At 50.2% G+C, this 24,869-nt stretch overlaps 7 protein-coding genes across 7 annotated transcripts; 3 read left to right on the top strand and 4 right to left on the bottom strand.

Annotated features, from left to right (window-relative positions):
- Window positions 1–1,332: 1,332 nt before the first annotated feature.
- Window positions 1,333–2,663, top strand: BO79DRAFT_138966 (uncharacterized protein; the record flags this gene model as incomplete). The annotated part of the gene is made up of 4 exons (XM_025678180.1): window positions 1,333–1,401; window positions 1,453–1,575; window positions 1,635–2,406; window positions 2,467–2,663. 4 exons carry the CDS (start codon window positions 1,333–1,335, stop codon window positions 2,661–2,663), a joined length of 1,161 nt encoding a protein of 386 aa, XP_025543176.1.
- A 471-nt stretch (window positions 2,664–3,134) lies between these two features.
- BO79DRAFT_139475 (peptide-methionine-S-sulfoxide reductase) lies at window positions 3,135–3,837 on the bottom strand (the record flags this gene model as incomplete). Its single annotated transcript, XM_025678196.1, has 3 exons — window positions 3,135–3,168; window positions 3,242–3,560; window positions 3,654–3,837. 3 exons carry the CDS (start codon window positions 3,835–3,837, stop codon window positions 3,135–3,137), a joined length of 537 nt encoding a protein of 178 aa, XP_025543175.1.
- Window positions 3,838–4,348: 511 nt separating this feature from the next.
- Window positions 4,349–7,711, bottom strand: BO79DRAFT_189141 (kinesin family protein). The gene is made up of 2 exons (XM_025680637.1): window positions 7,509–7,711; window positions 4,349–7,453 (listed from the first exon to the last, which is right to left on the bottom strand). The coding sequence occupies exons 1-2, from the start codon at window positions 7,697–7,699 to the stop codon at window positions 4,603–4,605; spliced, it is 3,042 nt and encodes a 1,013-aa protein (XP_025543174.1). The 5' UTR covers window positions 7,700–7,711; the 3' UTR covers window positions 4,349–4,602.
- Window positions 7,712–8,537: 826 nt separating this feature from the next.
- Window positions 8,538–9,314, bottom strand: BO79DRAFT_189138 (uncharacterized protein). The gene is made up of 2 exons (XM_025680636.1): window positions 9,219–9,314; window positions 8,538–9,151 (listed from the first exon to the last, which is right to left on the bottom strand). Exons 1-2 carry the CDS (start codon window positions 9,219–9,221, stop codon window positions 8,675–8,677), a joined length of 480 nt encoding a protein of 159 aa, XP_025543173.1. The 5' UTR covers window positions 9,222–9,314; the 3' UTR covers window positions 8,538–8,674.
- Window positions 9,315–9,489: 175 nt separating this feature from the next.
- Window positions 9,490–10,181, top strand: BO79DRAFT_225403 (uncharacterized protein; the record flags this gene model as incomplete). Its single annotated transcript, XM_025683730.1, has 2 exons — window positions 9,490–9,946; window positions 10,024–10,181. The coding sequence occupies 2 exons, from the start codon at window positions 9,490–9,492 to the stop codon at window positions 10,179–10,181; spliced, it is 615 nt and encodes a 204-aa protein (XP_025543172.1).
- Window positions 10,182–12,608: 2,427 nt separating this feature from the next.
- On the top strand, window positions 12,609–15,416 carry BO79DRAFT_251627 (cyclic nucleotide-binding domain protein; the record flags this gene model as incomplete). The annotated part of the gene is made up of 2 exons (XM_025685869.1): window positions 12,609–15,023; window positions 15,072–15,416. The coding sequence occupies 2 exons, from the start codon at window positions 12,609–12,611 to the stop codon at window positions 15,414–15,416; spliced, it is 2,760 nt and encodes a 919-aa protein (XP_025543171.1).
- A 5,827-nt stretch (window positions 15,417–21,243) lies between these two features.
- On the bottom strand, window positions 21,244–24,594 carry slx4 (the record flags this gene model as incomplete). Its single annotated transcript, XM_025680635.1, has 2 exons — window positions 21,244–21,401; window positions 22,158–24,594. The coding sequence occupies 2 exons, from the start codon at window positions 24,592–24,594 to the stop codon at window positions 21,244–21,246; spliced, it is 2,595 nt and encodes an 864-aa protein (XP_025543170.1).
- Window positions 24,595–24,869: the final 275 nt, after the last annotated feature.

Below are 24,869 nucleotides of genomic sequence, written 5' to 3'. Positions count from 1 at the left end.
TTTTCCATGGTAGAACTTTTTTCGGCCCCAAACTATACAAGTACTAGTATATCCTCGGCGGCTGTATCACGCACAGATGGCATCATCGTATTGCTTCTCTGTAGTAATGGCAGCACTATACTAGGATGGCCATGTCTAAATTACCACTATGTATTTATCGATGGCGAATGCTGCCGACTCAGCGATGGAGGTGTGGTTGGATCTAGGTTTACTCGTCACGCTGTCGTTTGTTGATGTGTTGATATGATTGTGAAGAATTGAAGTAGATGGACAAGGTATCCAGTATACGGAGATACCAAGACCAAAGTAAGGGAGTAGAGTCCTAAGGGTTCGAAATAAGGCACGTGTTTGACAATATAAATGGTTATCTTTGAAATCTGCGACTACTACTGCTCTCTATAAAGGCATCAGCTCGAGTAGTGGTGTGCTGCATAAATGATGGCTGCAGGTGTTTAGTCTCGCAGACAAAAGTGTCTGATGTATCACTGAATGAAAATGAAACAAACGAGTGTCTAAAACCATGAAGTCTACAATGCCATGGCCTCTCGGAGAAATGTCAGTTGATTGAGCTTGTTGTATGTAACACTTCAAGTGGGGCAACAACACTGTGATTAAGTATGTGAAATACATGATAGAAGCAAGTATAAGTATTGAAACATACAAAGTCCTCTGGCTGGTAGTTATGAATCATCGGTTGTTGCTTTCCAGAAAAGCTGTAGCTGCCAAGGTCCATCTTTCCATCAGAGGAATGGCTGGCTTGTTCCGACAGAATTACTAGTTGGTTTGCTTTAATGAAGGTTGAAATATAAAAGATTTTCTCCTGTCCAGAGAAGAGACTGATAGTCCTCATTTTGCCTTCATCATCAGCTACCACCCTGTGAAGCCTCACTAAATCGTCAAGGCAGTTTCCGGGAATCTGGAGATGGTATCACCCCCAGTGCAGAGCATATCCATTTCAGAATAATGTTAAATAGCTTGCAATATCTCAGGAATTTCCATTGTTGATTACGAGTCCGCAACTGCCATCCAAAACCCCGAGTTTGATTTGCCTGGTTTGCTCTCTCCTTCACTCCGTCTTCAGCTCGGAGTGAATAAACCAGATCCTCTTCTCGCTTCTTTCTTCTCTTCTCTTCTCTTCTCCTCTCCTCTCCTCTTCCTTCTGTCTCTTTCCTCCCCATCCTCTTCTTCTTATCCTTCTCTGCCATCAGGATCTCATCCATCACATCATATCTTCTTTTTCTTTTGTTTACCTCTCCTCCACGGCTACGCATCTTATTATCTTGAAGACTAAGCAAGTCCTATCGTCAACGTTAACCCTCGTCCATCTCCAAGATGAGACCCTATTCGATTGACGGTGCCATGGCTGAGGCCCTTAATCACCTCAACCTTATCTCTTGCCATGTTGGTTATGAAACTCACCTTTCTGTCAAACTAGCGAGCTAAACCACGTAGTTCCGCGTGCATGGACAACACCACGTCGCCAACGAGATCGGAAAGCTTAGCATTATGATTGTGAACAAGTTCTCTGAGGGAGTTGAGCATCTTACTCCCGAGGAATATGTCCTGGCCCCTGAGGTAAGCAGGAACAAACGAGTCTAATGACGATACAACGCAATGAACACTAACAACCACAGCAGGATAGTGCCACTCAGGAATCTGCAAGCACCCAGCTCTCCTCTCACATCGATAGCCAGAAGCCAAATGGCTCGACTTACTTGTGCGACACTGAGAAGGAGAACAATGGCTATGTGGATGGGACCAGAAAGATGCCCGAAGGACGTCATCTACATACTGGAAGCTGGGCCCAGGTCGCCGGCTCGATCTCTAATGGTCGTAGCCATGAGGTGCAGTGTATGTCACCTATGTCTCTGGCGTTGGGCTCCGTGTCCAAGCCAAGTCAGAGCAGTGACGATGGCACTGAAGGGCGTGAGTCAGGAAATGCCGGAGTCACGCTCCCTGCATCTGTCTCTCCCGACATTCCCGACGCTAAAGCCGGAGTTATTCGTGTCTATGGGAAGATTACTCGGGACTTTATCCAGTATATCACTACCCGTATTCACGAAGGGCCCTTGCAGGACATCCGCGTGGAGACTAATGGAAGGACCAAGGTGACCTTCCAGCACGCAGCCCAGGCGCTCGCCTTCTTGAACTCTAATCAAGATATGGAGCGCATGCTGGGCTATGGGCGTCTTGGAGAAGGCTACCGCGTCGAGCTGGCTGAAATTATCGACTGGAATGAAGACCATCGTCGGATGAACCAACCCATCCGGGAGCGTCGCCGCCTCTCTTTTGCGAGGAAGAGACTCTTTGCCGAGGGCATGTCTCCCGATAAATGGAAGCAGGACATTCGTGCTCTGGCTGGACCAGGAAACATTGATTTCCTCTGGGTGTTCAATTCTGGTAACGGTAAGTGCCTACTATATGATATAGCGATTACAAACAACTAAGCAATGCTAATGACTACAGCGACTGCCGTGTTCACGAGCACCGTCGTTGCTCGCCGTGTGCTCGAGGTCTTCGAGGATTGGAAGAACGGCCGAAACGTCTACAGTGGCGTTTCGGTGACTTACTCCTCGGACCCTTGCGAGAAAGAATTGGTGCTGGTTCGCGAGACCAACCGCCCTGGCATGGCCAGGAACTTTATCAAACGAACCCTGCGTTGACTCAGGCGTTTTGCCTGCAGATGGCACATGCCAAGCAAAGGATATTATATCCATTGCATCATTAGTAGTGTTGAGTGAGAAAGGTGAATGGGCACCATGTGTCATGTAGTCCGGATGACGCCGGCCATCTGCAAGTTGGAAATGCGAAACCTGACCCACCTCCATACACTGGAAATATGGGAGGGTGTGCCTGAGTCGGTCCGTGCCGGCCACGGACCAGAATAAGGGGTTCTGTTCATTTATGGAAATGTCACGGATTCTAGGATGGAGTTGCTTTTGCACAGGTTACTACTATTAGGGCTGTAATCAGGATGTTAATGAACCGTATGTTCATACCAGATGTAGTAGACATTGTAACCATAAACCAGCTTAACAAAAAACAAGCAACGAAAAAATGCCATTCAACTATACACTATACACAATGCCCCAATCTCCCAACCCATCACTCACTAACACCAACACCAATCCACCCTACTCAGAAAGCGGAGGAAACGACCTCACAAAACTATACCCACCCATTAGCATCACCCCTACCCAACGGGTCTAACAAAGAAAAAGAAAGAGAAAGAAAAACTTACTGAGCCGGACACTCATACCCCTCCGGGTTCTTATTCAAATACAACTGATGATACTCCTCCGCATCCCACCACTGGCCCGCAGGCACGACGACAGTCGAAACCGGCTGCTTGAACCACTCCTTGCCGACCTTCTCCGTCACCTCAGTGGCAATCTTCTCCTGCTCGTCGTTATGCGTGAAGATCACACTGCGGTATTGGGTGCCCACGTCCGGACCCTGGCGGTTCAGCGTCGTGGCGTCGTGCATTCTGTAGAAGAATTCGAGCAGGGAGCGGTAGCTCACGATGCTGGGGTCGTAGGTCATTTGGAGGGCTTCGGCGTCTGCAAACATATCATTTTCCCATATGTTAGTATGTATGTATCATTGGTGGTGTGATTGGGGGATTGGGATAATGGGAAGAAGGGGATGCATACGGCCAGTATCACCCGTACAAACAGCCCGGTAGGAAGGCGAGGCGCTGTGACCACCGCAATATCCTACTTTGGCTGAGAGGAGGCCCTTGCCGTTGCCGAAGTGTTTGCGGAAGAGGTGTTCGACGCCCCAGAAACAGCCGGCGGCGACGGTGGCGGTTTGGGGGGTGGATGTGGAGGAGGACATGGTGCGTGTGATTGTTGATGTGGCTGTGGTTGTGGGAGTTAGGGATAGGGATGCGAAGTTGGTTGAGATGAATGGGCGGAGTAATGTGCGTGTGAAAGTTGTGGATGTCGCGAAGGCCATGGACTTTTTTCGGAGAGCTCCACCGCGGTGGGTGGTGTTGGGTCCCGCGGGAGGCGGGGATGAGGGGTCGGTTGGAGGTTGAAGGTTGGAGGTTCCGTCGGTGCAATGCTGTGTGATTTTGTGTGTATTCTTGGGTGGATGGGGTTGTAAGTGACTTTTGCGAGGTTATCAATGAGGATATAAGGAGATTGTAGTAGTTAATTAACTAGTAGATAGTAGGGAACTGGAGAAGTGGATTTGTCATGCAGGCGGGCGGTGGCGTCATTCCGTGCATGACATCAGGAAGGCTTCTAGAATTGACTTCTAGAAGTATTAGTAGTGTATAGCCTAGTTTAGTGCTTACTGTTATGAGGGAAAAGTATGGGAAAATTCATCCTGCTATGGTACATGCCCCGAAACTAATATATGCCTCTGAATAAGAAATACCATCAACATGAAAAAGAGAAGAAAAAAGTTATCGAGTTTATGAATCTTTCCAAGTTCATATCAAGCACATCAATCCCGTACACACCAGATGAGCAGGTCTGATCCCAGATCGCGAGGTCTGCTTCACCAGAAATCAAAGCATGTGGTATCCTCCCTGAACACCGTCCGTATTACCTAGACCCCAACAATTAAAACAAAGGGAATTGCGGAACACTTCAGTTACCGCAGGGCGAATCCACCGTTGGAGAAGCTCGCCGGGGGCTTCTCCAGCTTAGGCGTCGCCATCGCACTGAGCCGGATAGCATCTCTGCTGCTCAGGCTGATGTCTCGGGGCCGGATGTCGCCGCCAAAGGTAGTGCGTCGATGCGTGTTCTTCATGATAGGCAGGGTGCGAGGGCCCAACACCCCAGGCTTGCTTTCCATTTCTTTCTCGCCTTTACCCATCCGCCGGGCCTGAGAGGCCGTGAACATGGTATTCATAGTGTTCATTGTGTTGTTCTCAGTCGGAGAGCTTCCGTAGGTGGCCGATGTCGGGCTTCGTCGTCGGTGGATGCGCAGGGCGTTGGCGGAGCTGCCCACCTGGAACGATCCTCCAGAAATCCGTCTCATGGCAGAGGTAATCTTGATGGCATCGTCCTTGCTTGCCTTCCAGCTGTTCTTGTCCGATGCCGGGCTGCCCGAGTAGCTGCCACTCGATGTCCGGACCGCAATCCTAGAGGGGCGCTCGACGGACGCCCGGTTCAGGAAGCTGCTGCCCTCGATGTCGCGCAGGGGTGACTTTTCGCTGTCGGACAGGGGAAGCGTTGTCGTTGGTGGGGGTGCTATTGGGGAGCTGCTGTTTTTTTTCGTCAAGAATCCCGCCTTGAATCGGTTGTTCTTTTGCACGTTGAGCGTCGGTTCGGGAACTGCGGACACCGGGGGTGATCCGCCTGAAGAAGGACTGAAGTTGCGACTGGGCACTGGAATTCCGCGAGGAATGGGCGATGTCCGGGGTAGCTGAGGCAGCTGGGGCTCCGGGCTGTTCTCTGGTATAGTGGTAATTTGCGTCTTCTGTGGTGTCTTTTGAAATTCGGTCAATGTGCCCTCGTGCTCGTCGTCCTTCCATCGTACACTTCTCTTCGTCGGTTTGGCGGCGGGTTTCTTTGGTGAAAAACTGACGCTCTTTCTGCCGACGTTCAACTTGCGACGTCGGGGAGATCCCTTCTGCGGCGAAGGCGGCGCTGCTGTAGGAGTCAAGACAGGTGCAGCCAAGGGTCGGCCCAAGGGGGCGGTAGTCGCAATGCTCAGCCTCTTCTTTTGCTTGAGGGGACTAGCCTTGACTGGGCTCAATGGCGGCATGGATGGCAGGTTACCGTCTGGCTTCACGATGTTAGAAACCGAGGTGGAACAAGAATTGAGCATCTTTGCCAGCATCTTCTGTCCCTGCTCAATGGCTTCTTCCTCACTGAGTTGCATAAGATTCTCAATATCAGTAATCAGTTCGAACTGTGCCTGGAGAAGCAATTGCACAGTGGCCGCTTCGCCCGCCTTGTCCTGTTCAGCGACTGCCGCCAGAGCCTCACGCTCATGGTTGGCCCTCAGCAGCTCGGCCTCGCGAGTCATACTGACAAAATCGCCATTGTCGCTGATATCAAAGTCTTGGAGTTGACGAATGGCGTGTTCCACCGCGGACGTCATGCCGCGGTCCCACGCATTCTTCGCCAGTCGCTGGTGATAATGTTGCCTGCTACTCTCCAGTTCGAGAAGGATTCCTTGGGCTGTCTTGCGTACGGCCCTGAGATTGGACAGAGCATCCTCAGCTTCACAACTGGCGCAGATATGATCAAAAGCGCCGATCCACGCAGAGAGCAATCCAATCCGGCGACTGATCTGCTTCTGCTTGATCATGTGGTTGGTTCTCTCCTGTCTCTCTGATAACGAATGATCGTACGCATTGCGAATGCGGGACAGCCCTTCACGAATGACTGCATCCTTCTTCTCGGTTTGCTTTTTGAATTTGGCAAAGGCGACCTTCTCAGATTCCTTTTGCTTTGCTTTAAGTTCATTAATCAACGCCATTTGCTCATCAATCTTCACCAGGAAGTCCTTGACGTGACGGTTGACATTGAATACGTTGCGCGTGACCTTTGTCTGAATATTCTTCGCCCTGTTGGCATAGCGTAGGGTGTTTTGCGTCTCGTCAAAGTGCTGACTGGATGGACTAACACATACAATCATCACAGTCTTGCAGTTACCACCAAGCGCGAACTTCAGCAGACGGGTCAGTTTGGAGTTTCGGTAGGGGACGTGGTTTCGTTTCCGAGGATCGCAGAGTGCATTGATGCAGCTTCCGAGGGCGAGGAGGGACTTGTTGATGTTTGCACCTTCAAACAGTCTCTCTCCCCGGTTCTTGGTTGCGCTGGCACGCTCACTGCCTGCAAGGTCGATGATACTCAGAGTCGCCATGGTATGGGGCTCGTTCACGTCGGCGTTTCGGTCTTTCTGTGCAATGTTGATCTGAAGGACTGCGTGCGACCGCGAGGAGGTAGCGTTTGCCTCGGTCGGGGACATGGTACGGCATTCGTTACCCCTCATGATCATGTCCATAACCTGCTGTACATTCTGCGGGTGATGGCTTGACAATCCTGACACCGACACGGACTTGTTTGAATCCTCTCGGAGCATCAACCCCCCTTTGCTACCTCCGGGCACAAGAAGATCACGGATGGTCTCGTTGTAAATCTCGAGATAGGAAAGCGAAACCTCAGTTGCCTTCTCTCCGGATCGTTCATCTATGCGTTCGAACAATTCCTGCATTGTCAGGAAGATAATACCGGGCTGCTGGGCTGTGCCTGTAATGGTGTGAGTTTTTCCACAACCTGTGGCACCGTATGCAAACACCGTTGCATTGTAGCCGTCGAGGACGCTGTCGAGAAGGTTCCGGGTCGTTGATTCATAGACCTCTCCTTGCGAGGCATTCTGGTCGAAAATCCGATCGAAGGCGAAGGTCTGATCCTTGACACGTTTTCCGTTGGGGACAACACTCTTGGAGAACTTTTGTACGGGATTGTCCTCCGGAGGGTCGAACACACTATTAAATAATTGATTAGATCGTACTAAGACAGCATGGTATAGGTTAAGCTCACAGGCACCGGTCATCAATGACCTTGATGATAGAGCGAAGGCCCTTTTGGTTGAGCTTTGGTGTCGGCGCTCCAGCTAAGGAGCCGTCACCAAGGAATAGCGGACCATCCTCGCATTTGGAGAGCTGTGCTGCCTCCCGGATGGTAAACGGTCTAACTCGGACCGCAACGGTGATCGATGAAGCGTCGGCCATGGTGTTTCGTCGGTGACAGCAGAGGCGCCACGTCCCTCTAGAGGAGAGCTATCGCGGAAGAGGATTCAACGCGGCGGGCGGCTATCCAGGGACGTTGCGACGCCCTGTATCGTCGGCAAGGCGAATTGATGAGGAACAGCGAGCTGTAGAAGATAAGGATTGAGGAGTCAACCGTGAAGAATGTTGACTGTGGACCTGTTTTTTCGTCGGCCCCAGAGATTCCCCTGTTGAGCAACGCTGAGCACTAGTTCCAGCTTCGGCCTGACTGTTGACACCCGCTTGTTTTCCACCGCCTTGTTGCTCCGAGCAACCGCCCGCCGTGTTGATAATTCAAATATGTTGTGGCTGCAACGTTATCGCTTAGAACCTTGCTTGGTACTATTACTATTTGTTTCTAGAATACGGCATATAGCCCATAATACCACGCACCATTGTTTCCTGATTGGTCCACGGCTTGTTGCAATGATGGAAATGGCTGAGAATGATTCATTGATCATTACTTTGTTGCTTTTTCCGTGGTACATGTCTATTTTTTGTTTACTATCCAATGCACAGCTTCGGTAAGACAGACTCGACAGGACGTTATTGGCTGTAGTGTGTCCCGCATTTCCATTCTGTCTGTTGTACCTCCACTGGATTGTGCTATGGCTCATCGGACATCCCTTAGATTGCCGCCAAATTGAAGACTTGCATTGCAGTGGATCCAAATAACAATAGCTTCATATGCAAGTAAAAAATCAATGTCCAAGGACCATTATTTCTGGTAGTACTGGAGCTCCGTTTGCTTTTGGGAGTCCTGCCTAGCATATATAGATTCTATTTCATGGAATTCTTGACTGCCACATCATTGTATTTCTGCCCAATTATTGACATGAAAGGAACGTAAACGCCGCCGATATGAGCCCCGATCAACCATGCGCCAACCCATGAAAGCATTGCTGAATACCACCTAGAGAAGCAGTTTTGACAAGGAGCTCAATTAACCTCCTCCTCTTCATCATCAAAGCTCGGGACAATCACATCCCAACCAGGATCATCCAGCTCCAGGTCAATCATGTCCTCACCCTTCTCCGAGTCCTCCCTGGGTTTCCGGAATCTGAAAGCAATAGGCTGCCCATTCTTAATCTCAGCTGTTTGCAGCGTGAGAGTGCCGGCACCTTTCTTTGCGGCTCCACGTTTAGGAGCATTGTCATCATCGAACGCAGGCACCTCAGCCTCCAGTCGCGTCCAGCCCTTCTCTAGATCATTCTTATCCACTGCAACGCCGAACTCAATCTGAGAAGGATCTTCTGGAACCGAGTCGCCGTTGATTTCGTGAATCTCGCGGGATTTGAGGGCCTTGAGGAGCGCATCTTTCGTAGTGGCGATCGTCTCCGATGGCGGGAGCATCAGAAGCACGGTGGTTTTGTGCTTCTTGAAGAGAAGGGTCCAGCTTAGAGGGTCGGGTTGAGACTGTTGTTTCGAAATAGGTTAGCACACCAGCATGTCCTTAAATATAGAAAGTAGATGGTGTATTTACCATGATGCAGACTTGTCAAGTATGGACTCTATGATCAGTGAGCTGATCTTCAGCGGGACCTCGGAGCTTTTCGACAAGGCGGCGGGCGGAAGTCGGCGAACCAAGCGCTCAGGTGCTTCCCGTTTTCCAGCTGCCCGTGATTTTATGTCCCCGGGGAAAGCTGACACCACCACAACCAGCCACCGACCTCCTCCGCCAACATTCGCATTATCCAAGCCATTAACGACACTGATTCGCTCTTACCAACAACAATCGCAAGCAGTCATTCACCATGGTGGAGAACAGCTGGGACAGATTAAAGGGACACGAGGACAGTCTCCTATGGAAGATCTGGCACTGGGACAGATTCTTCGAAGCAGATGCGCCCCCCAGACTCGGGATCAAGCTCAGAAAGCGTATTCAATACATGTCCACCTCCGCCTTCTCCGCCGGTTTGGGTATCGGATATATGCACGGCAGCAAGACCGCAGCCTACCGGTTTCGAGCTGAGAATGCCCATCGCTTTCCCGACGCGGCGCGGGGGTGGTACCAGTACCATAAGTCGAAGAATTATCAAGCTTTCTTGCAGGGATCTACTCAGGGCTTGAAGATGGGGCTTAAACTGGGTACTGGTGCTCTGTGTTTCTGCTTGTTGGAGGAGGTGGTGGATTACGCCCGGCATGATCAGAGGGATTTTCTGTCGACGGTTACGGCGGGTTTGTCGATGTCGGGAATTTACAGTGTGTTAGGTGGGTTATTCTCTCTGTTTGCTATTCCCTGGGCTCTGGATTTGGGCTAATGTTGTGCCATTGTTGTTGGTTTCTAGCGCGACAAGATATCTATACCGCTGCTCGTTCGGCTAAGACTGGTCTGAAGTTGAGCTTGGCTTATGGCATTGTGCAGGATGTGCTTGAGACTTGGCAAGGAACTCGTCCTGCCTATGTTGATATCGTTCTGGGAAGTCGTCGGTCGAGGACGGAGTGAGAGCTGCGCAATCTGCATAAGCACTTTTCGCTGGATGTCTACATGCCTCTCGGCTTTGTGTCCGATCATCTCTCTCTGCAGGCGCAACAAAGATATCCCGCGATGCTCTTTATAGGTGAGTTTCTGATCTAATCCTGGAAGCACCATGGCACACACTAACGGCAGAGATCTAGAGTTGCGGAAATAGTTGCACACGCCTGCCTCACTATCCTTAGAAATCTCCACTCTACGAACAGAAGTCTTCCGAACCCCCGCGCTCGGCCAGCGCTGTCCGAATGAAGCAATTCACATACCCCGGACCGACCGACTGGCCAGACAGTCAATGGCGTCCTTATACCCGGGCTGTCCAAGAACCACAGGATGCGCCGTCTGTAGGCACAACAACAGCGCGCTAAATACGGCTGAAAAGGAGTTATCCCGGCACATATAGGAGTTATCTATGAAGGGCAGGAAACGAAGCGCGGGTTTGACAAATTTCTTGTGATGGAGTTGAGGATTGTTGATACCAAAATAATATCAAACACGTCAAGTCACGTTCCTTTTCCCTGGGATTGGGACGATATTACTGGAACCGTCCGAAAACAGTACTCATCCGCGTGTCCCCATCACCTGACCAGCCGGGTTGATTAAGAACAGATGATGTGCAGCGGCAACTGCCTGCTGTCTGATCTCGTGCGCGCACGGATCCTAAACCACCCGGTGATTATTGGCTCTGGTAGGCTGTAGACGTGGGAACCATGGCCTGGCAACTGGCAAGTGCCGAGAAGGCTTGAAGGCTAAAATAGGGACCCGTACTCGTCTAGAAACTCGAACTCGAACTGGGATGCATGGTTCCCCATGCAGGTGGGCAGACGATCGGATCCATGATCGAGTCTTATACTTTGTAACTTCGATTGACCTTACTCACACACTATGTATTATGTAGCATACAGAACCTTTGTCCAGGGACATTCCTTGTGGATTTCTACATAGTATCAGTCTGGCAGCGATCTTCATTCTTGCTCGAGCCATGTAATTTTACGAGCTCACACTAATTTTTTTTTTTCGTGAGGTGTGAGAATAAATCCTGCGCTAGACTAGACTTCTGACTTGGACCCACCGACAGCAGGTACGTACTTTGCTTCCTTTTGAGGTGCTGAATATTGAGATAATAATATCGAGTAGTAATATAGTGTCACCTGTCACTCACTGCCTGACCAAATATCCCACTCCGCTCAGTGTTAGTAGTAGATAGTCAGTAGTAGCTTGACAACTTCCATCTAGCTATTCATTAGACCAATAGAGGGAAAAGCCAAAAAAGCACTGGCCGTCCATTCCTCCAGTCGGTGTCGATGTTACAGACCGGTGTTTCCGTTTCGGAGGATGCTCCCCACTCAGCAGAATTGACCACATTCCCGCCAGTTTGACATATGGAGCATCACAGCTATCTCGAGGATTCCAGTGCGAAGATGATAGATTAGAACATGACTGTGGAATATCACACCACTTTATGCATGTCTAGAGTTTAATTAATAAAGTAGTGACAATAGTAATGACAGGAGACAGATCGAAATCAATCCTAACGAGAGAGAGAGAAAGAGAGAGATCGAATCGTCATTGACTTTGGGGAGGGCAATCAGAGGAGCTTCCGGACCGGCGGTGGAGCAACAAGCGCGTTATTTGACGTTTGGTGATCCCCGCTTCGAAAAGAAGAAGTTGCAGCAGCACGACCTTTTAGAATTAGACCTTCTCTTTTTCTCTGGTCCGCCGGCTAGACTGAACCACTGTTGACCACTCCGAGTTAGTTGGTTTAATTCCTAAGTACTAACTAACTAACTAGCTTAGCTCCCACCCAGAAAGTCCCTCCCCCCATCATGCTCTCCCGCCCGTCTCCAGAATTATTATTATTATTATTCAGTTTATTGTTGTTGTTGCTTCTGCAGGATTCCCGCTCTTTTGCCCGTCCCTCTCTGGCACACTACTGTGTGCCTGTCGCATAGAGCCAACTAGAACACCGAGTAGTAGCGAGCTGTTTCTTTTCCTTCCTCATCTCGTCGTCTTCTTTCTCTCCCAGCTCAGCTCAGCTCAGCTTAGCTTCTCATTCGTGGTTAAGCTACTTGCTTTCTAATCATCCAACATCGTCATCATCACCTTCCATCACCACTACCACTACCACCACCACTACTACTAGTAACTTGCTACTACCACCGCCTTCCTTCCTCGCCCATCTGCCCTCCCCCGCACTGTCTCCGTTCCATCCATCCATCGTCAGCCATGATGCCTTTTTGAGAGCTCCTCTCCCCGTGATCTCATTCTCGTCGACGTCATCGCCTCCATTGGTCGCTTCGATACCGGCCAACAAACTACATGCTCCCTTTTCGAATTTCTTCTCCAATTCCGTTTCGTCCTTGATTGTTATCCCTGAACACACCTCATCACCCGCCCATCATGCGGCGCCATGGCAGAGCTAGTGGTGGAACAAAAGCTGTTCACCCCATCTCCGACACCGCGTCGCTATTACATTCGTTCGATTCCATCACCAATCCGAACCGCCCCGTACGGCCGTCGCCCTTGACCTCCTCGAATATTCAAGCTCTCCCACTGGACCTCGTTGACCGCTTACGCTCCTTTCCCTTGTTCCAATCCACGCCCGAATCCTTCCTGGTCGATGTCGGCCAACATCTGCGTCCACAACTTCATGCGCCCAATGACTACATTCTGACGGAGGGGGATGAGGCCAAGGCCATCTACTGGCTGGTTCGGGGCGCTGTCTCCGTGACCTCGCGCGATGGCGAGAGCATATATGCGGAGCTTGAACCGGGGGCTTTTTTTGGTGAAATCGGTGTACTAATGGATCGCCCGCGGACAGCTACCATCATCGCCCGCACTCGATGCCTACTGGTCGTTTTAACCAAGGAGGACTTCCGGAAAATTCTCCCTCGGTTCCCCGACGTAGAACGAGCAATTCGGGACGAGGCCCAGGAGCGACTGATGATCTTGGAGAAGAAGAAGAAGGAGACCTCGGTGCCGTCAGTTGATCTTGTGAGTCCGATTCGGAGAGGTTCAAAGAGATTGCGGGACACATACTCCGGTGACCTGAACCTCGCAGATCAGGACGGCAGAAGCTTGAAGTCCGTCAATAAAAAGCGAAAGTCCCCGAGTCCTGGATTGGCTGATGGATCCTCCAGTGCGCTGGCGAACGGACTGGTCAATGTCCGTTTACTTCTTAAGGAGCTGCCCCTCTTCTCCGGTCTGCCGCCAGATATCCTCCATTTCCTGGGCCTGAATGCGCAACCGCGCTCCTACCCGCCATTCACCGATATTATCAAGCAGGACTCCCAGGGTCGGGAGATCTATTTCATCGTCCGCGGAGAGGTCGAGGTTTTGTCGGAGAAAACACCGAACCATCATGCGCAATCCTTGCCCAATAAGATCGAGCACCCTAGCTTCGAAGTCAAAGCCCGGCTGAAACAGGGACAATACTTTGGTGAAGTTGTGAGCCTCTCCTTAGCACCACGCCGGACCGCCACCGTGCGATCCATAAGCGCGGTGGAATGTTTGATGATCAGCGGTGAGGTACTAGTAGAATTCTGGGAAAGGTGTCCTCCAAAAGTTCGCGAACAGGTGGAAAGGACCGCCAAGGAGCGGCTTCAAGCAGCGTCCGATGGCGACGTTGTGATGTCAGAAGCGGGAGCTGACGAGCAACCTCTGAGTGTCGATGATAACTTCAAGATGCGGGCGGGCCGCAGACAATCCATGCCGCTTCTTACCCTAACAGAGACTGAGTTAGACAGCACTCCGACAGCCAATGGTCTAGATGAACCAAGTGTGCTGCGGCCTTCCGATCCCGATCCTTTCCTCAGTGTTGGCCTAGACAAAGTCCGGCTGCGAAGCCGGCGCAGCTCCGTGGCGCCATTGACGCCGGAGGAGGTTTCCGGGGAGCAACAGAGATCCTCACCCTCATCGGAGCCTAGATCTACTAGCTCGTCCTTTCTCACGCTTCCCGGGGCCGGTGAGTTCTCGACACCCTCGGAGACGGTCCGTGAGCCACGTCGGGACAACCACGGCTATCTCCCGGATCAGGTCCTTTTAGTTGTTTTCCAGCATCTCGAGCTTCATGATCTCCTTCGCCTCAGGGCGGTCTCTATGCACTGGTCAGAGATTCTCAGCAAGTCAACGGAGCTGCTCCATCACCTAGACCTGAGTACTTATAACCGGTGCGTCACGGATGACGTACTGGTCAAGATCATTTGCCCCTTTGTGGGTAGCCGACCGCGATATGTGGACATAAGTAATTGCTTCCACATAACAGACGAAGGCTTTAGCAAACTTGTTGCGACGTGTGGATCTAACGTTGTCACGTGGAAGATGAAGAGCGTTTGGGATGTCACCGCATCGTCTATTCTTGACATGGCGAGCAAGGCGAACAACTTACAGGAGGTTGATCTGAGCAATTGTCGGAAAGTCGGGGATACGCTGCTCGCTCGGATTGTAGGCTGGGTCTCTCCTGGCCAGCACAAGCCACACGACGAGTCAAAATCAGGGAAGGCGTCTATGAAGCCGACCAGACAGACGGCCGCCGGAACCGTGTACGGCTGCCCGGAACTCAAGAAACTGACCTTATCCTACTGCAAGCATGTTACGGACCGGTCAATGCACCACATCGCATCGCATGCTGCTTCCAGGATCGAGGAGATGGACCTTACCCGTTGCACTACCATTACCGACCAGGGCTTCCAATTTTGGGGAAATGCTCGATTCACCAATCTCCGTAGACTCTGCTTGGCTGATTGCACGTATTTGACTGACAACGCTATCGTGCATCTTACAAACGCAGCAAAGCAGCTGCGGGAGCTAGACTTGGTAGGCTGATCCATCATGCGTAACTGGTGACAAACTAACGATTAACAGTCATTCTGTTGTGCTCTTTCCGACACGGCTACAGAAGTACTCGCTTTGCAATGTTCACAACTGACCTACCTCAACATGTCTTTTTGTGGCTCTGCCATATCAGACCCATCTCTGCGCTGCATCGGCCTACATCTGTTGAATCTAAAACGTCTTTCCGTCCGGGGCTGTGTCCGGGTCACCGGTGCCGGCGTTGAAGCAGTTGCAGACGGCTGCAACCAACTGACATCCTTTGATGTCAGTCAATGCAAGAACCTCCTCCCGTGGATCGAAGGCGACGGACCGCGCAAATACGGGAAGAAAATATCGTTTGAGACCGTCGCGCAGAACGGAAGGGTCTTTCGCTGATAGCTCGGCTCTGCATCGCTAATTCTTACCTCACCTGCAAAACCTATTCTCTACCATCCGAATCCTTCTACCCTGATCTTGACCTTACCCCACACACTCACTCTCTCACCTATTCCACCCCTTCTACCCTCTGCCACTTCTTTCCTTCCTACTTTCGTTTAGACTTGCCCTGGTATTGGATCCCCCCGGAGTTGTGTGTTTTCCTCCGTTCCAGGACTCACGACTGATGACCGTCATGGGTCTCGCTGCATTGCACTGATATCTGGAGCGCATTTACCCCTCGGGCTGGTTGCTGGCTTCTTAGATTTAATCTCTTTCTTGGTTGGGATGGTTTTTTTTTTTTTTTACCTTGTTTTATGGATGCTTTCCAGGTTATAACGGACTCGGGCATGGGAGGAGTTGGGCTCTGAAACACACACGCACTCACAAACAGAGCATAGGATGTACGAGGACACTGGGCTCGATTTCAAATAATACTCATCTTGCATGTTGGAGCTTATATAGTGTATAACTGAATTTAACTGCTGGGGTTGATGCAGGGATTGCCCCGTTTGAGGGAAGCAACACGTTTATTCCTCTACTTGATCCTTTCACTCGTTTCTGCTGGCATGCAGAGCATCTGTTTCGTTGTTTGAAGCGGATGTTTTGTTGCACTCGAATTCAACAATTCTTTGGATGAGTTTCTCGCACTGGGATAGGACTGGCTGCTGCTGCTGTTGCTGGGAAAATAGGGAATCTGTCGGTATGTGCAGTATGTAGCTAATCAGCTATCAGCTGGATGAGAATCTGGGGTTGATAATTTCCCGGCCAGTCTCCGCATGGTGCTAACTAGTATGCGCTTTTGTAGTTAGTATGATGGTTTGGTTAGTGTCGATGGCAGATGCTCTGCTAACTCAATCAAGGAATAAGCTCACTACGAGAGACCCCTAAGATATTAGCTTCTTCGATAGTATATCATCACACTTTAGTGATCTGGGGACGGTTCGACATGTAATGAGATGAAGCATAGTAGGGGAATCTCATGACCATTTACTCACAACACTATCTTCTTTCCATGAGCAAATATCCCATTCAACGAGTGGTGCACTAAGCCAATCCTACGGGACACAAACACCCAGCCATCCAAGCTACCCCATGTTCCACAAACAGGACAATCAAACCGAATCCCCCTCCATAATCCCTCCCATGATCCCACCACCCATCAGGCTAAGCGAAATCCCCATCAGAACACACAATACTCAACTACCATAATAATAATGATCTGTGATATAGCCTGCACAGTACCCAATAACTGCAACCTTGCAATAGACATGCAGAAGGTTTCTGCACCTTTTTTTTCTTGACTTATCTTTATCTGGTAAATCCCGGTATCTGAGTGGGGCCCCATACGGGACTGATCTATTTGTGATACCGGTAGGTTCCCAATATCTTCCCCCATATTATATGGATATTCCCATTGATGATGTTCGAGGAGAATAGCCATATGACGTGTCTGGTGTGAGTCATTCTTGGCTTTGGGGTTTGTACATGTGCCGTCTCGTCTCGTTGGGGGGAATACTTGTTGGTTAGATAGATATTGCTGGATGGAGGTTGATTTCTCGGTCTATAGTGTTGATGTTGGGGATTTCTCTTCGAAGGTTGAAGGGAGCTGTATGGATTTGTATACTGGTCTTACTTGGGAAGGGTTTGAACTGTCATATTGGGGTTAGGGCAATATCTGGCTGATCATGTATTATAGTTCTTGTCTGGGTACATCTGGGATAGCTACTAGGTGAAGGGAGGTGTTGTGGTGTATAATGAAGTACTTTGGGCAACTTCTTGAGAGATAATACTCTGTGGTTTGAGGGGAATGCTGTATGGATTACTACTATAGGGCTTGTGTGTGGATTTCGTTGTATTCAGTCAACTTTTTATTTGGCTATGGGTCTCGAGTATTCGTAGGCATAGTTTCGATCTCGTTCGTAGCGCATGTACGGTATCATTAGGGCTATGAAATGACATGTTCTACTCCTTCAATATGGTTGGAAAGTTGTCTGGATGTAGGGTGTTCTGTGAATACTGTGACTATATCAACTTATGTGAAGATCAAGAGATAACGTATTCTTTTACAACGTACTAAGCTTGTCCGTAGAATAAATATGACATTTCTCATAATCGAGGTTTCAGCTCATAATACCTTTTGTTTCTCTTGAGCAGAAATCTGTATAGAGCACCTTGTGATCAAATCTAGGCAGACAATAGGAGCGTTTGTCCTGACCTACAAACCATTTCAGAACACCCAAAACAGATATTTTGATAAACCAAAAAATTAAAAAAGAAAAAAATGATCTATCATGAGAAGAAACAGACTTTACAGCTTCTGTCTCAGTTTCACGCTTGTCATTTCCCATTTGCATTGTGGAGTCGGTTTATCCCATACATTTCAAGGAAATATCCATCCAGCTTCAACCTGCCAATTTGGCCTCAAGGCCTCGCCCCTTTGTGTTCCGAGTATTTAGTCTGCCTCTCTCGCGTTGTTCCCCCTTGTCTTCTTCCTTGGTGGGGTTCTCCAAGACGCTGTCGTTTGCCTTTGTCACCTGAAATAGAGGGCAGCATCACTGTGCTGATTCTGTTCAGGGTTGCTGGAAGCATCCAAACCCTACTGTTCAGCATTGTCCAATACCCAAATCACAGCCCTCTTGTCTCCCTTCGCCCCTAACGCAGTTGATACAAGGAAGAAGGTGGAGGAGTCCTTGTACAGCTGGTGTATTTCATTGTACACATCTCTGTGTACAAACAAGTGCTTTGTGGTTGAAATCACATTGTTTACATATCCTTCCATTCAGAACTGTGAGACGCGCTTTCTGGTCAGTATATTCCTGATCTATTCAGTTTCATATCTTTATTTCAATTGTAATTCTCATAATCCAAGGTCTTTGTCATTTTCCCAACGCAGCCGTCCTCTCCATTTTCTATATGATAAACAAAGATGCTCTTTGTTACTTATCTCAACAAACCCCTTGTCCTTGTTGTATGATATTGATCTTTAGGGACCAAAGGACTAACAGCATCTCATCTTTAACTATATAGGGGAGTTCTATTTCTTGGATCGTGCCGAAATACAATATCTCTCTAGCAGCACACTGTTTGCTATTGACACGCACTATTCCAATAATCACCCTCTCACAAGACCTCTAACTCTCTTAACTAGGTATACTTTGCTTGCACGTTGCACGTCTCTTCCCCTTCGTGAGCAAACTTACCGGTCAATTCCTTGCAATGGCCGCAAAGAGATCGTTCGACCAAGCTGGTCTTGGGGACGAAGAGAATCGGGCCGTGAAACGGCAATCGAGCGAGGAGCAGCTCCAGAGCCCCGACGACATTTTTGGTAACGCCGGGCTTGATGACGCTGATGCTCAAGATCTGTATGGCGATCATGCATATCTTGTCGACGCTATGGAATCTACCAACCGGGCTCAAGCTGGTGTATTCGAAGAAGCAGAACTGCAACAAAACCTGGACCCTACTTATCTCCCAGTTATCCTGGAAAGCATAACATCTGACATGATGCCGACAACATCTGCATCAATGGCAGACAACGTTACTGGCCTCTTTGAGGAGCCCTTGTCTGCGAGCGAAGGTGTAGCCGGGGGCAATGGTGACCAGACATCCCTGGATGGAGGTGTCTCCGCCAGTCAGGTTACCTCTGCCAACGGAGGCCCTGCTGAAGGCAACAATGCACCCACTGAGGATCCTGCTACAGCGGCGGCTACCGAAGTACAAGTACCTCAAGAGGAAGCCCCAGCGCCGCCCAAGAAGAGAAAAGGACGCCCTCCGGGCTCTCGCAACGCCACCACCCGTGCCTCCAAGAAGAACAAGAATAAGGAAGGTTCATCAGAGAATGCAGGTGACGACAAAGATGATAAGCGAGACGCTTCACTTGAAATGCGCCAAACTTACGCAATGAAAATTCCGGCCAAGCCCCTCAAGCCGGGTGAACCGGACGATACAGACGCAGAGCTAAGCGAATTTGACGAAGAAAGTGACGAGGAAAGCAGAACCGGAAAGAGGACGAAGAGAAGAAGGAAGTCAAAGAGAGGTAAGATTAAAGAATCCAGATAAAGTGACAATGGTAACTAAGGAACGAAATAGATCCCTCCCGGACCACCCTTGCCTGTGACCTTTGCAAAGTATGTGATACCCTTTCTTGTGATCTTCTTGCCCAGACTGACTCCGTTCCTTTGTCAATTAGATGAGAAAAGCGAAGTGCGACAAGGGTCTTTTCGGCTGCTCGAATTGCAGGAATCAGAACAGAATTTGTTGGGTTACTGATCCAATTTGGCTTCGCACTGAGCGTCGCGGAGCCCTTATATTGATGCGTCGAAGGATCATACATCTGGAGTGGTTGAACAATTGCCTTGAACAGGCAGCACGATCACTCAGCAGCAGAGTGAAAGCACTCCTGCAACAGCTTCAAAATGCGGTAAGCATTATTCTATCCAGACATTCCGATCAATCCCTCGCTGACCTCACCGTTACTATATCCAGAATATCACTCCAGTTCCCGAGGAGCCTCTGGCCGTGGATCCTACTAAAATCGTTATGCAACAAACTATACGCTATCTCAAGCAGAGCCGAAAGAACCCAAACAACTGCGATGAATACCCCTCTGAATTCAATACCCACGGACCCGGTGATCTGGAGGACTTGATAACCTCTCCGTTGGATCCCTATCCCGAGGACCATCCAGAGCGGCATCCTGAATTCAACTCCATGGGCGATGCCAGCTTCGAGGCCTACGTCTCGGAAGGATTTGAAGATCCGACAGGGTCTAAGATTAAACAAATTTTTGAACAGCATATAGCAAGGAACTCCAGGGCCCAAGCACAGGGGCCTTCTGGACCACAGCAGAACGGAGCCATGCCTGGCCATGTTGATAATGGCACCAGGCCCGCACACCCGACGGGCCGTCAACAGGGAACTATACAATATCCCACAACTCCCCCTGCCGCGGCTTATCAGGGTCGCTATGCGCAGGTTAACATGGGCCAGCTTCCGAAGCAGGTTGGCCTGCCACAAGATCCCACCTACAACGCTCAACTCGCCCAGCTGGCAGCAAGCCAATTCTCCAACTTCCCACCTGGCACTCCATACATGCCCAATCAACCCTTCTTCGCCCCTCCCCCGGGCTTCCAGCAGCAGCAGCAGCAGCAGCAGAAACAGCAACAGCAACGCCATGCTGCTGCGCAGCCCTCCAGCACCATTCCAGCACCACCTGCGACCGAATCCTCCGCCTCCACCCAGTTCCCCCGACCCGAGAACACCAACATGCAGAACAACAACCCTAACAACATGTACACCCAATCCACCCGACAAGTCCACCCCAATGCCCTCGAAGACCTCGCCCGATACCAATACCAGCAGCAACAGCATCAGCAGCATCAGCAACAGCAACAAATGGCAGCCCCCAAACAAAGCCAACACACCAACTACGAAACCCTCCCTCAGATCAACACCCCCGGCTACTCAACCCACTACCCCTACGATCAGGGTCAAGACGACACCCAACTCGCAGCTGCTGCTGCTACTTCCACATACCCCGAAATATCCGACCATGCTCTCACTCAGTACTTGGGCCCAAATGAGTTTAATCTCTACGGCCCTGACGCCGCCGCCGCTCTAGCATGGGCGAGCATGCCCGGGGGTGCTGCCGCTGCTGCTGCTGCTGCGGGCTACCCGCACGAAGGTATGAGTTTGGTTGGTGGTGTTGTGCCTTCGTCGTCGGCGGGCGTTTCGCAGCCCCCGACTTCTGCGGCTACTGCTACTACTGCTACTGCTACTACTGCTGCTACTGATAATGTGCCTCAGAAGAAGGCGAAAAGGGGTGGGAGGAGGAAGAAGCAGCAGCAGCAGCAGCAGCAGTAGTAGTAGTAGTAGTTGACCGGATATTGGTGTTAGTTTCTGGGTACGTTGGTGTTGGGTTCTCTGTGGTAGAGGGTATGGTATCTAAGGAGGTGTAAAGTTGCTTGAGATTTTCTCTTTTTTTGTGGACATACTATCCCAGAATAGTTATTTCTACTACTTTGCTTGTTTAGTTACTACTACTATCCTCTTTAGGCTTTTCCCTCTAGGCTAGGCTTGGAGATGTTTAACATGGTAGTAGTAGGGAGGGATTGCCCTCCTATGTTGGGGGTATATACTATATGATGAAAAGATTATATGATGAATGAGTATGGATATGATATGGTTACGAATTGATAAATGTTTTCGGGTTTGATGATGGTTAGGTTGTTAGTTTTGGGAAAATGTTTTGTTTAATATTGTTATTTCCCTTTTTGGCTTCCGAATGAATGGAACTTGCATTGCTGTTTGAATCGATACCTACGTTATCTTTACTCCAGATTAAGATGAGAAGTCCGGCAGTCTTCCGTAGTATGCTGGCTATTAGTAGTAGTTACTCTGCCTTAGTGATGTTAAGTCGAGATTAAGCAAAAGGGTATTGAACCAATCAAACCACGGCACCAATGAAGCCAAACCAAACCCTAACCTAACCTAATCCAAGGCCTTCTAGTATACATGCATGCAACCATAACTCCACGATAAACCAACTCCCTCCCAAAATCAACACAAGGATAATCAAGCGTAATTCCCAATGCATCCGACCCCAAACCCCACTCCAAATCCAAAATAATCTATATTGAAAGAAAAGAGAACAACATCACTCCCTCCTCTTCGGCCTATAACAACAAACCACCCCTTTACTCTCACACCACCTCCTCACGAACCCAGCCCCGACCTCCCGGTCCTCGTTCACAAGACCCAATCCTTCTGTATTTAACCATGTCGTGAACTCTTCCAAAGGAATGGGGTCGTACATGAGGATTTTCTCGTGCCAGGTTTGTTTCTTCGTGTGAGGAGTATTTTGTATATGGGATGATGCAGTCCGGGTTGCGGATTGGGCGCGGACAGCTTTGGTGATTTGGTCGGTTAGGAGGAGGAGGATGGCGGGGGGTTCTGGGTCTTTGGGGATGGGTGTGAATGTGGTTGTAGTTCGGTTGGGACTTGATGGTATGTTGGATGTGGGGAGGGAGGGGGCGTGTTTGTGCTTCGTTTGGGGGATTTTGGGTAGGAGGCGGCTGGGGGAGGGGAAAGGGATAGGGTCGGAATCGTCTTCGGAGTCTTCGATTTCTTCGACGTTGGCGTAGGAGGGGGATGGTTTGGGAGGTGAGGTTGAGGGTATAGTGGTAGGGTTGGGGTTGTTTGAGTGGGTGGATTTTGTTATTGTTGATATAGCTTCTGTTGTTGACTTTGATGATGTACTGGGTTGGGATTTGGCTTTCGCCTTCGTGGTAGTCTTCCGTGTCGTGCCTTTTCCTTTTGGCTTATTGCCCGGGACAGGCGCTGGCGCAGGCTCGACAGACGGATCCTGCTGTGCGTTCTCGGCATTTGTCTCCGAGGATACGCCGTTCTTTGCTTTCCAGCACTTTTCAAGCAGCTCAATCATCTTCTTCCGGTTCTTGAGTGGCTTGAAGCCGAATGAAGCAGCCTGTTTCGATAACTGGGCATCTGTGAAGTCGTTGTATTGCGGCATTTTAGAGTCAGATTTGCGGGCAACAGATGTGTAATTCTGAGTCATCTTGTTCGTTGTCTGAGTCGTTGGAGCAGGTATAATAAGCTGTGCTTCGTTGGTCGAAGTAGCCTTCGCCTGGTCGCTATCTGTCTGGGTAGGGTTGATATCGCTGGTATTGCATTCGGCTTCAGCTTCTCCCCTGTCGCTGCTAGGTTGCTCATCCGGAGTAATAGTCTCAGATCTATCTGGCGAATCGATGAGATCAACCACCTCCACCTGCATCAGAGAGCCGTCAACATCTCGAGATGCGACTGACCACAAGTTTCCTGAGCCATTGAAACGCGATACTGCAGAAGATGCCCTGCTCTGCATTCGGTGCGGACGACCGCCGGCTTCCAGTGTCATGCTCCGTTCCGACTCGCTAATAGCTGCCTGCAGCTCTCTTATAATAGTGGGCGAGTCTTCGCGCTCCAGCTGGCTGCACGTGCCGAATACCAGCTCCTGATCATCGAGGGATTTGGCAGCTTCTTCGGGGGAGAGCACCACAAACTCGGGTTCCTGGCCCTTTTTCTTGGATCGTGAAGCTCTAGGCTTCGCTTTTGGTGTCTCTTCCTCCACGACATCTGAACCTTCTGTAGACTCGTTGATATACTTCGCTGTCACGCGGGCAGTGAGTGTGGTGAACTTCTTGGCACGTTGCGTGGGTTTCTTTCGAGTAGCCGGTGTTGACTTGCGTGTTCCCTCTGTGCTATCCTTCTCACTATCGTCGGCAACACTTTGTCTGGAAGTAGGATATACTCCGGGATCGACCAGCTCTATCCGCCTTCGCTTCGTCGGTGCACCATTATCAGAAGGCACGTAGTCGCTTGCTGGAGCAGCAGACCCATTGAACCCATACTCTGACAACAGGTTACCAAAGCCCCTTGTAATATCATCTGGCCCTAACTTCCCTTCCAACTGAACGACTTCCTTAGCCTTTTTTGTTGTAGGTGTCCAGTCCAATCTCCTCGTCATCGCTGGTTCAAGCTGTAAACCATCCCTTTCCCAATCAAGCACATCCTTCGTAGTCTGCTGGGGCAGAACAGCCTGTGGCGTCAACGGACAAACGGCCTTCTCGCCAGCCTCCTTGGGTTGCGAACTGCCCGCCTTCGCAACCCTCCCAGAGATCGTCTTATTTGCCGGCTTCGAGCGCTTCGTCGCAGGTTCAGTGCGTTTCTTACTCGCGCCTGTTGTAGTCTTTTTCGCAGTAGTCTTCTCGGTACCCGCGACAGACCCCGACTCCTCCGCAGCCTTCTTCTGGTCCTTCTTTGGCCTACCCCTTCGCTTCGGTTTATCTGCCACCGGTTCTTCCTCTAGCGTTATAGCAGCCGATTCACCATTCGTCAAGTTGCTGGAATCCTTGCGGGATCCCTTCCGGCGCGATTCATCGATTCGATTCCCAACCTCGAAAAACTTAGAATGCGTCGAAGGACAGAATAACTCAGACGGAGACGGTATCGGAGTCGTTTCGACATCTACTGGAGACAATCCGAAGAGCCTTTCGGGATCATATGCAGGCGGCGCTGGCGTATGGACTGGATTGCGCTCCGGCGAGGAGGAAAGCACCAGGACCTCCGCGGTGGCGGACATGGTGGCGAGGCGCAACATATATCAGGATGATCGCTCGGTCGACATTAGCGCGCGTTCGGGTTGGTGAGTGTTGTACGCTAAGAATGAATCCCCCCTGCGCTAGTGAGCATGGTGTTATGCTATATGCGTGAGCCCCGGACGGTGGGTGTCTAGATCGATTCAGTCGCGATGATGCGGAGAGAGTTGCCGGGCTTGGCAAAGTTGCATGATTGCCGCTTTGGGATGGGGGATGCGGTGGGCAGGGCAACCAAGGTATGTTCTTCGTTTTAAGCATT

Source organism: Aspergillus costaricaensis (assembly GCF_003184835.1).
Source record: "Aspergillus costaricaensis CBS 115574 unplaced genomic scaffold BO79scaffold_5, whole genome shotgun sequence".
NCBI lineage: Eukaryota > Fungi > Ascomycota > Eurotiomycetes > Eurotiales > Aspergillaceae > Aspergillus > Aspergillus costaricensis.
This window is presented reverse-complemented; position numbering and strand designations above follow the sequence as displayed.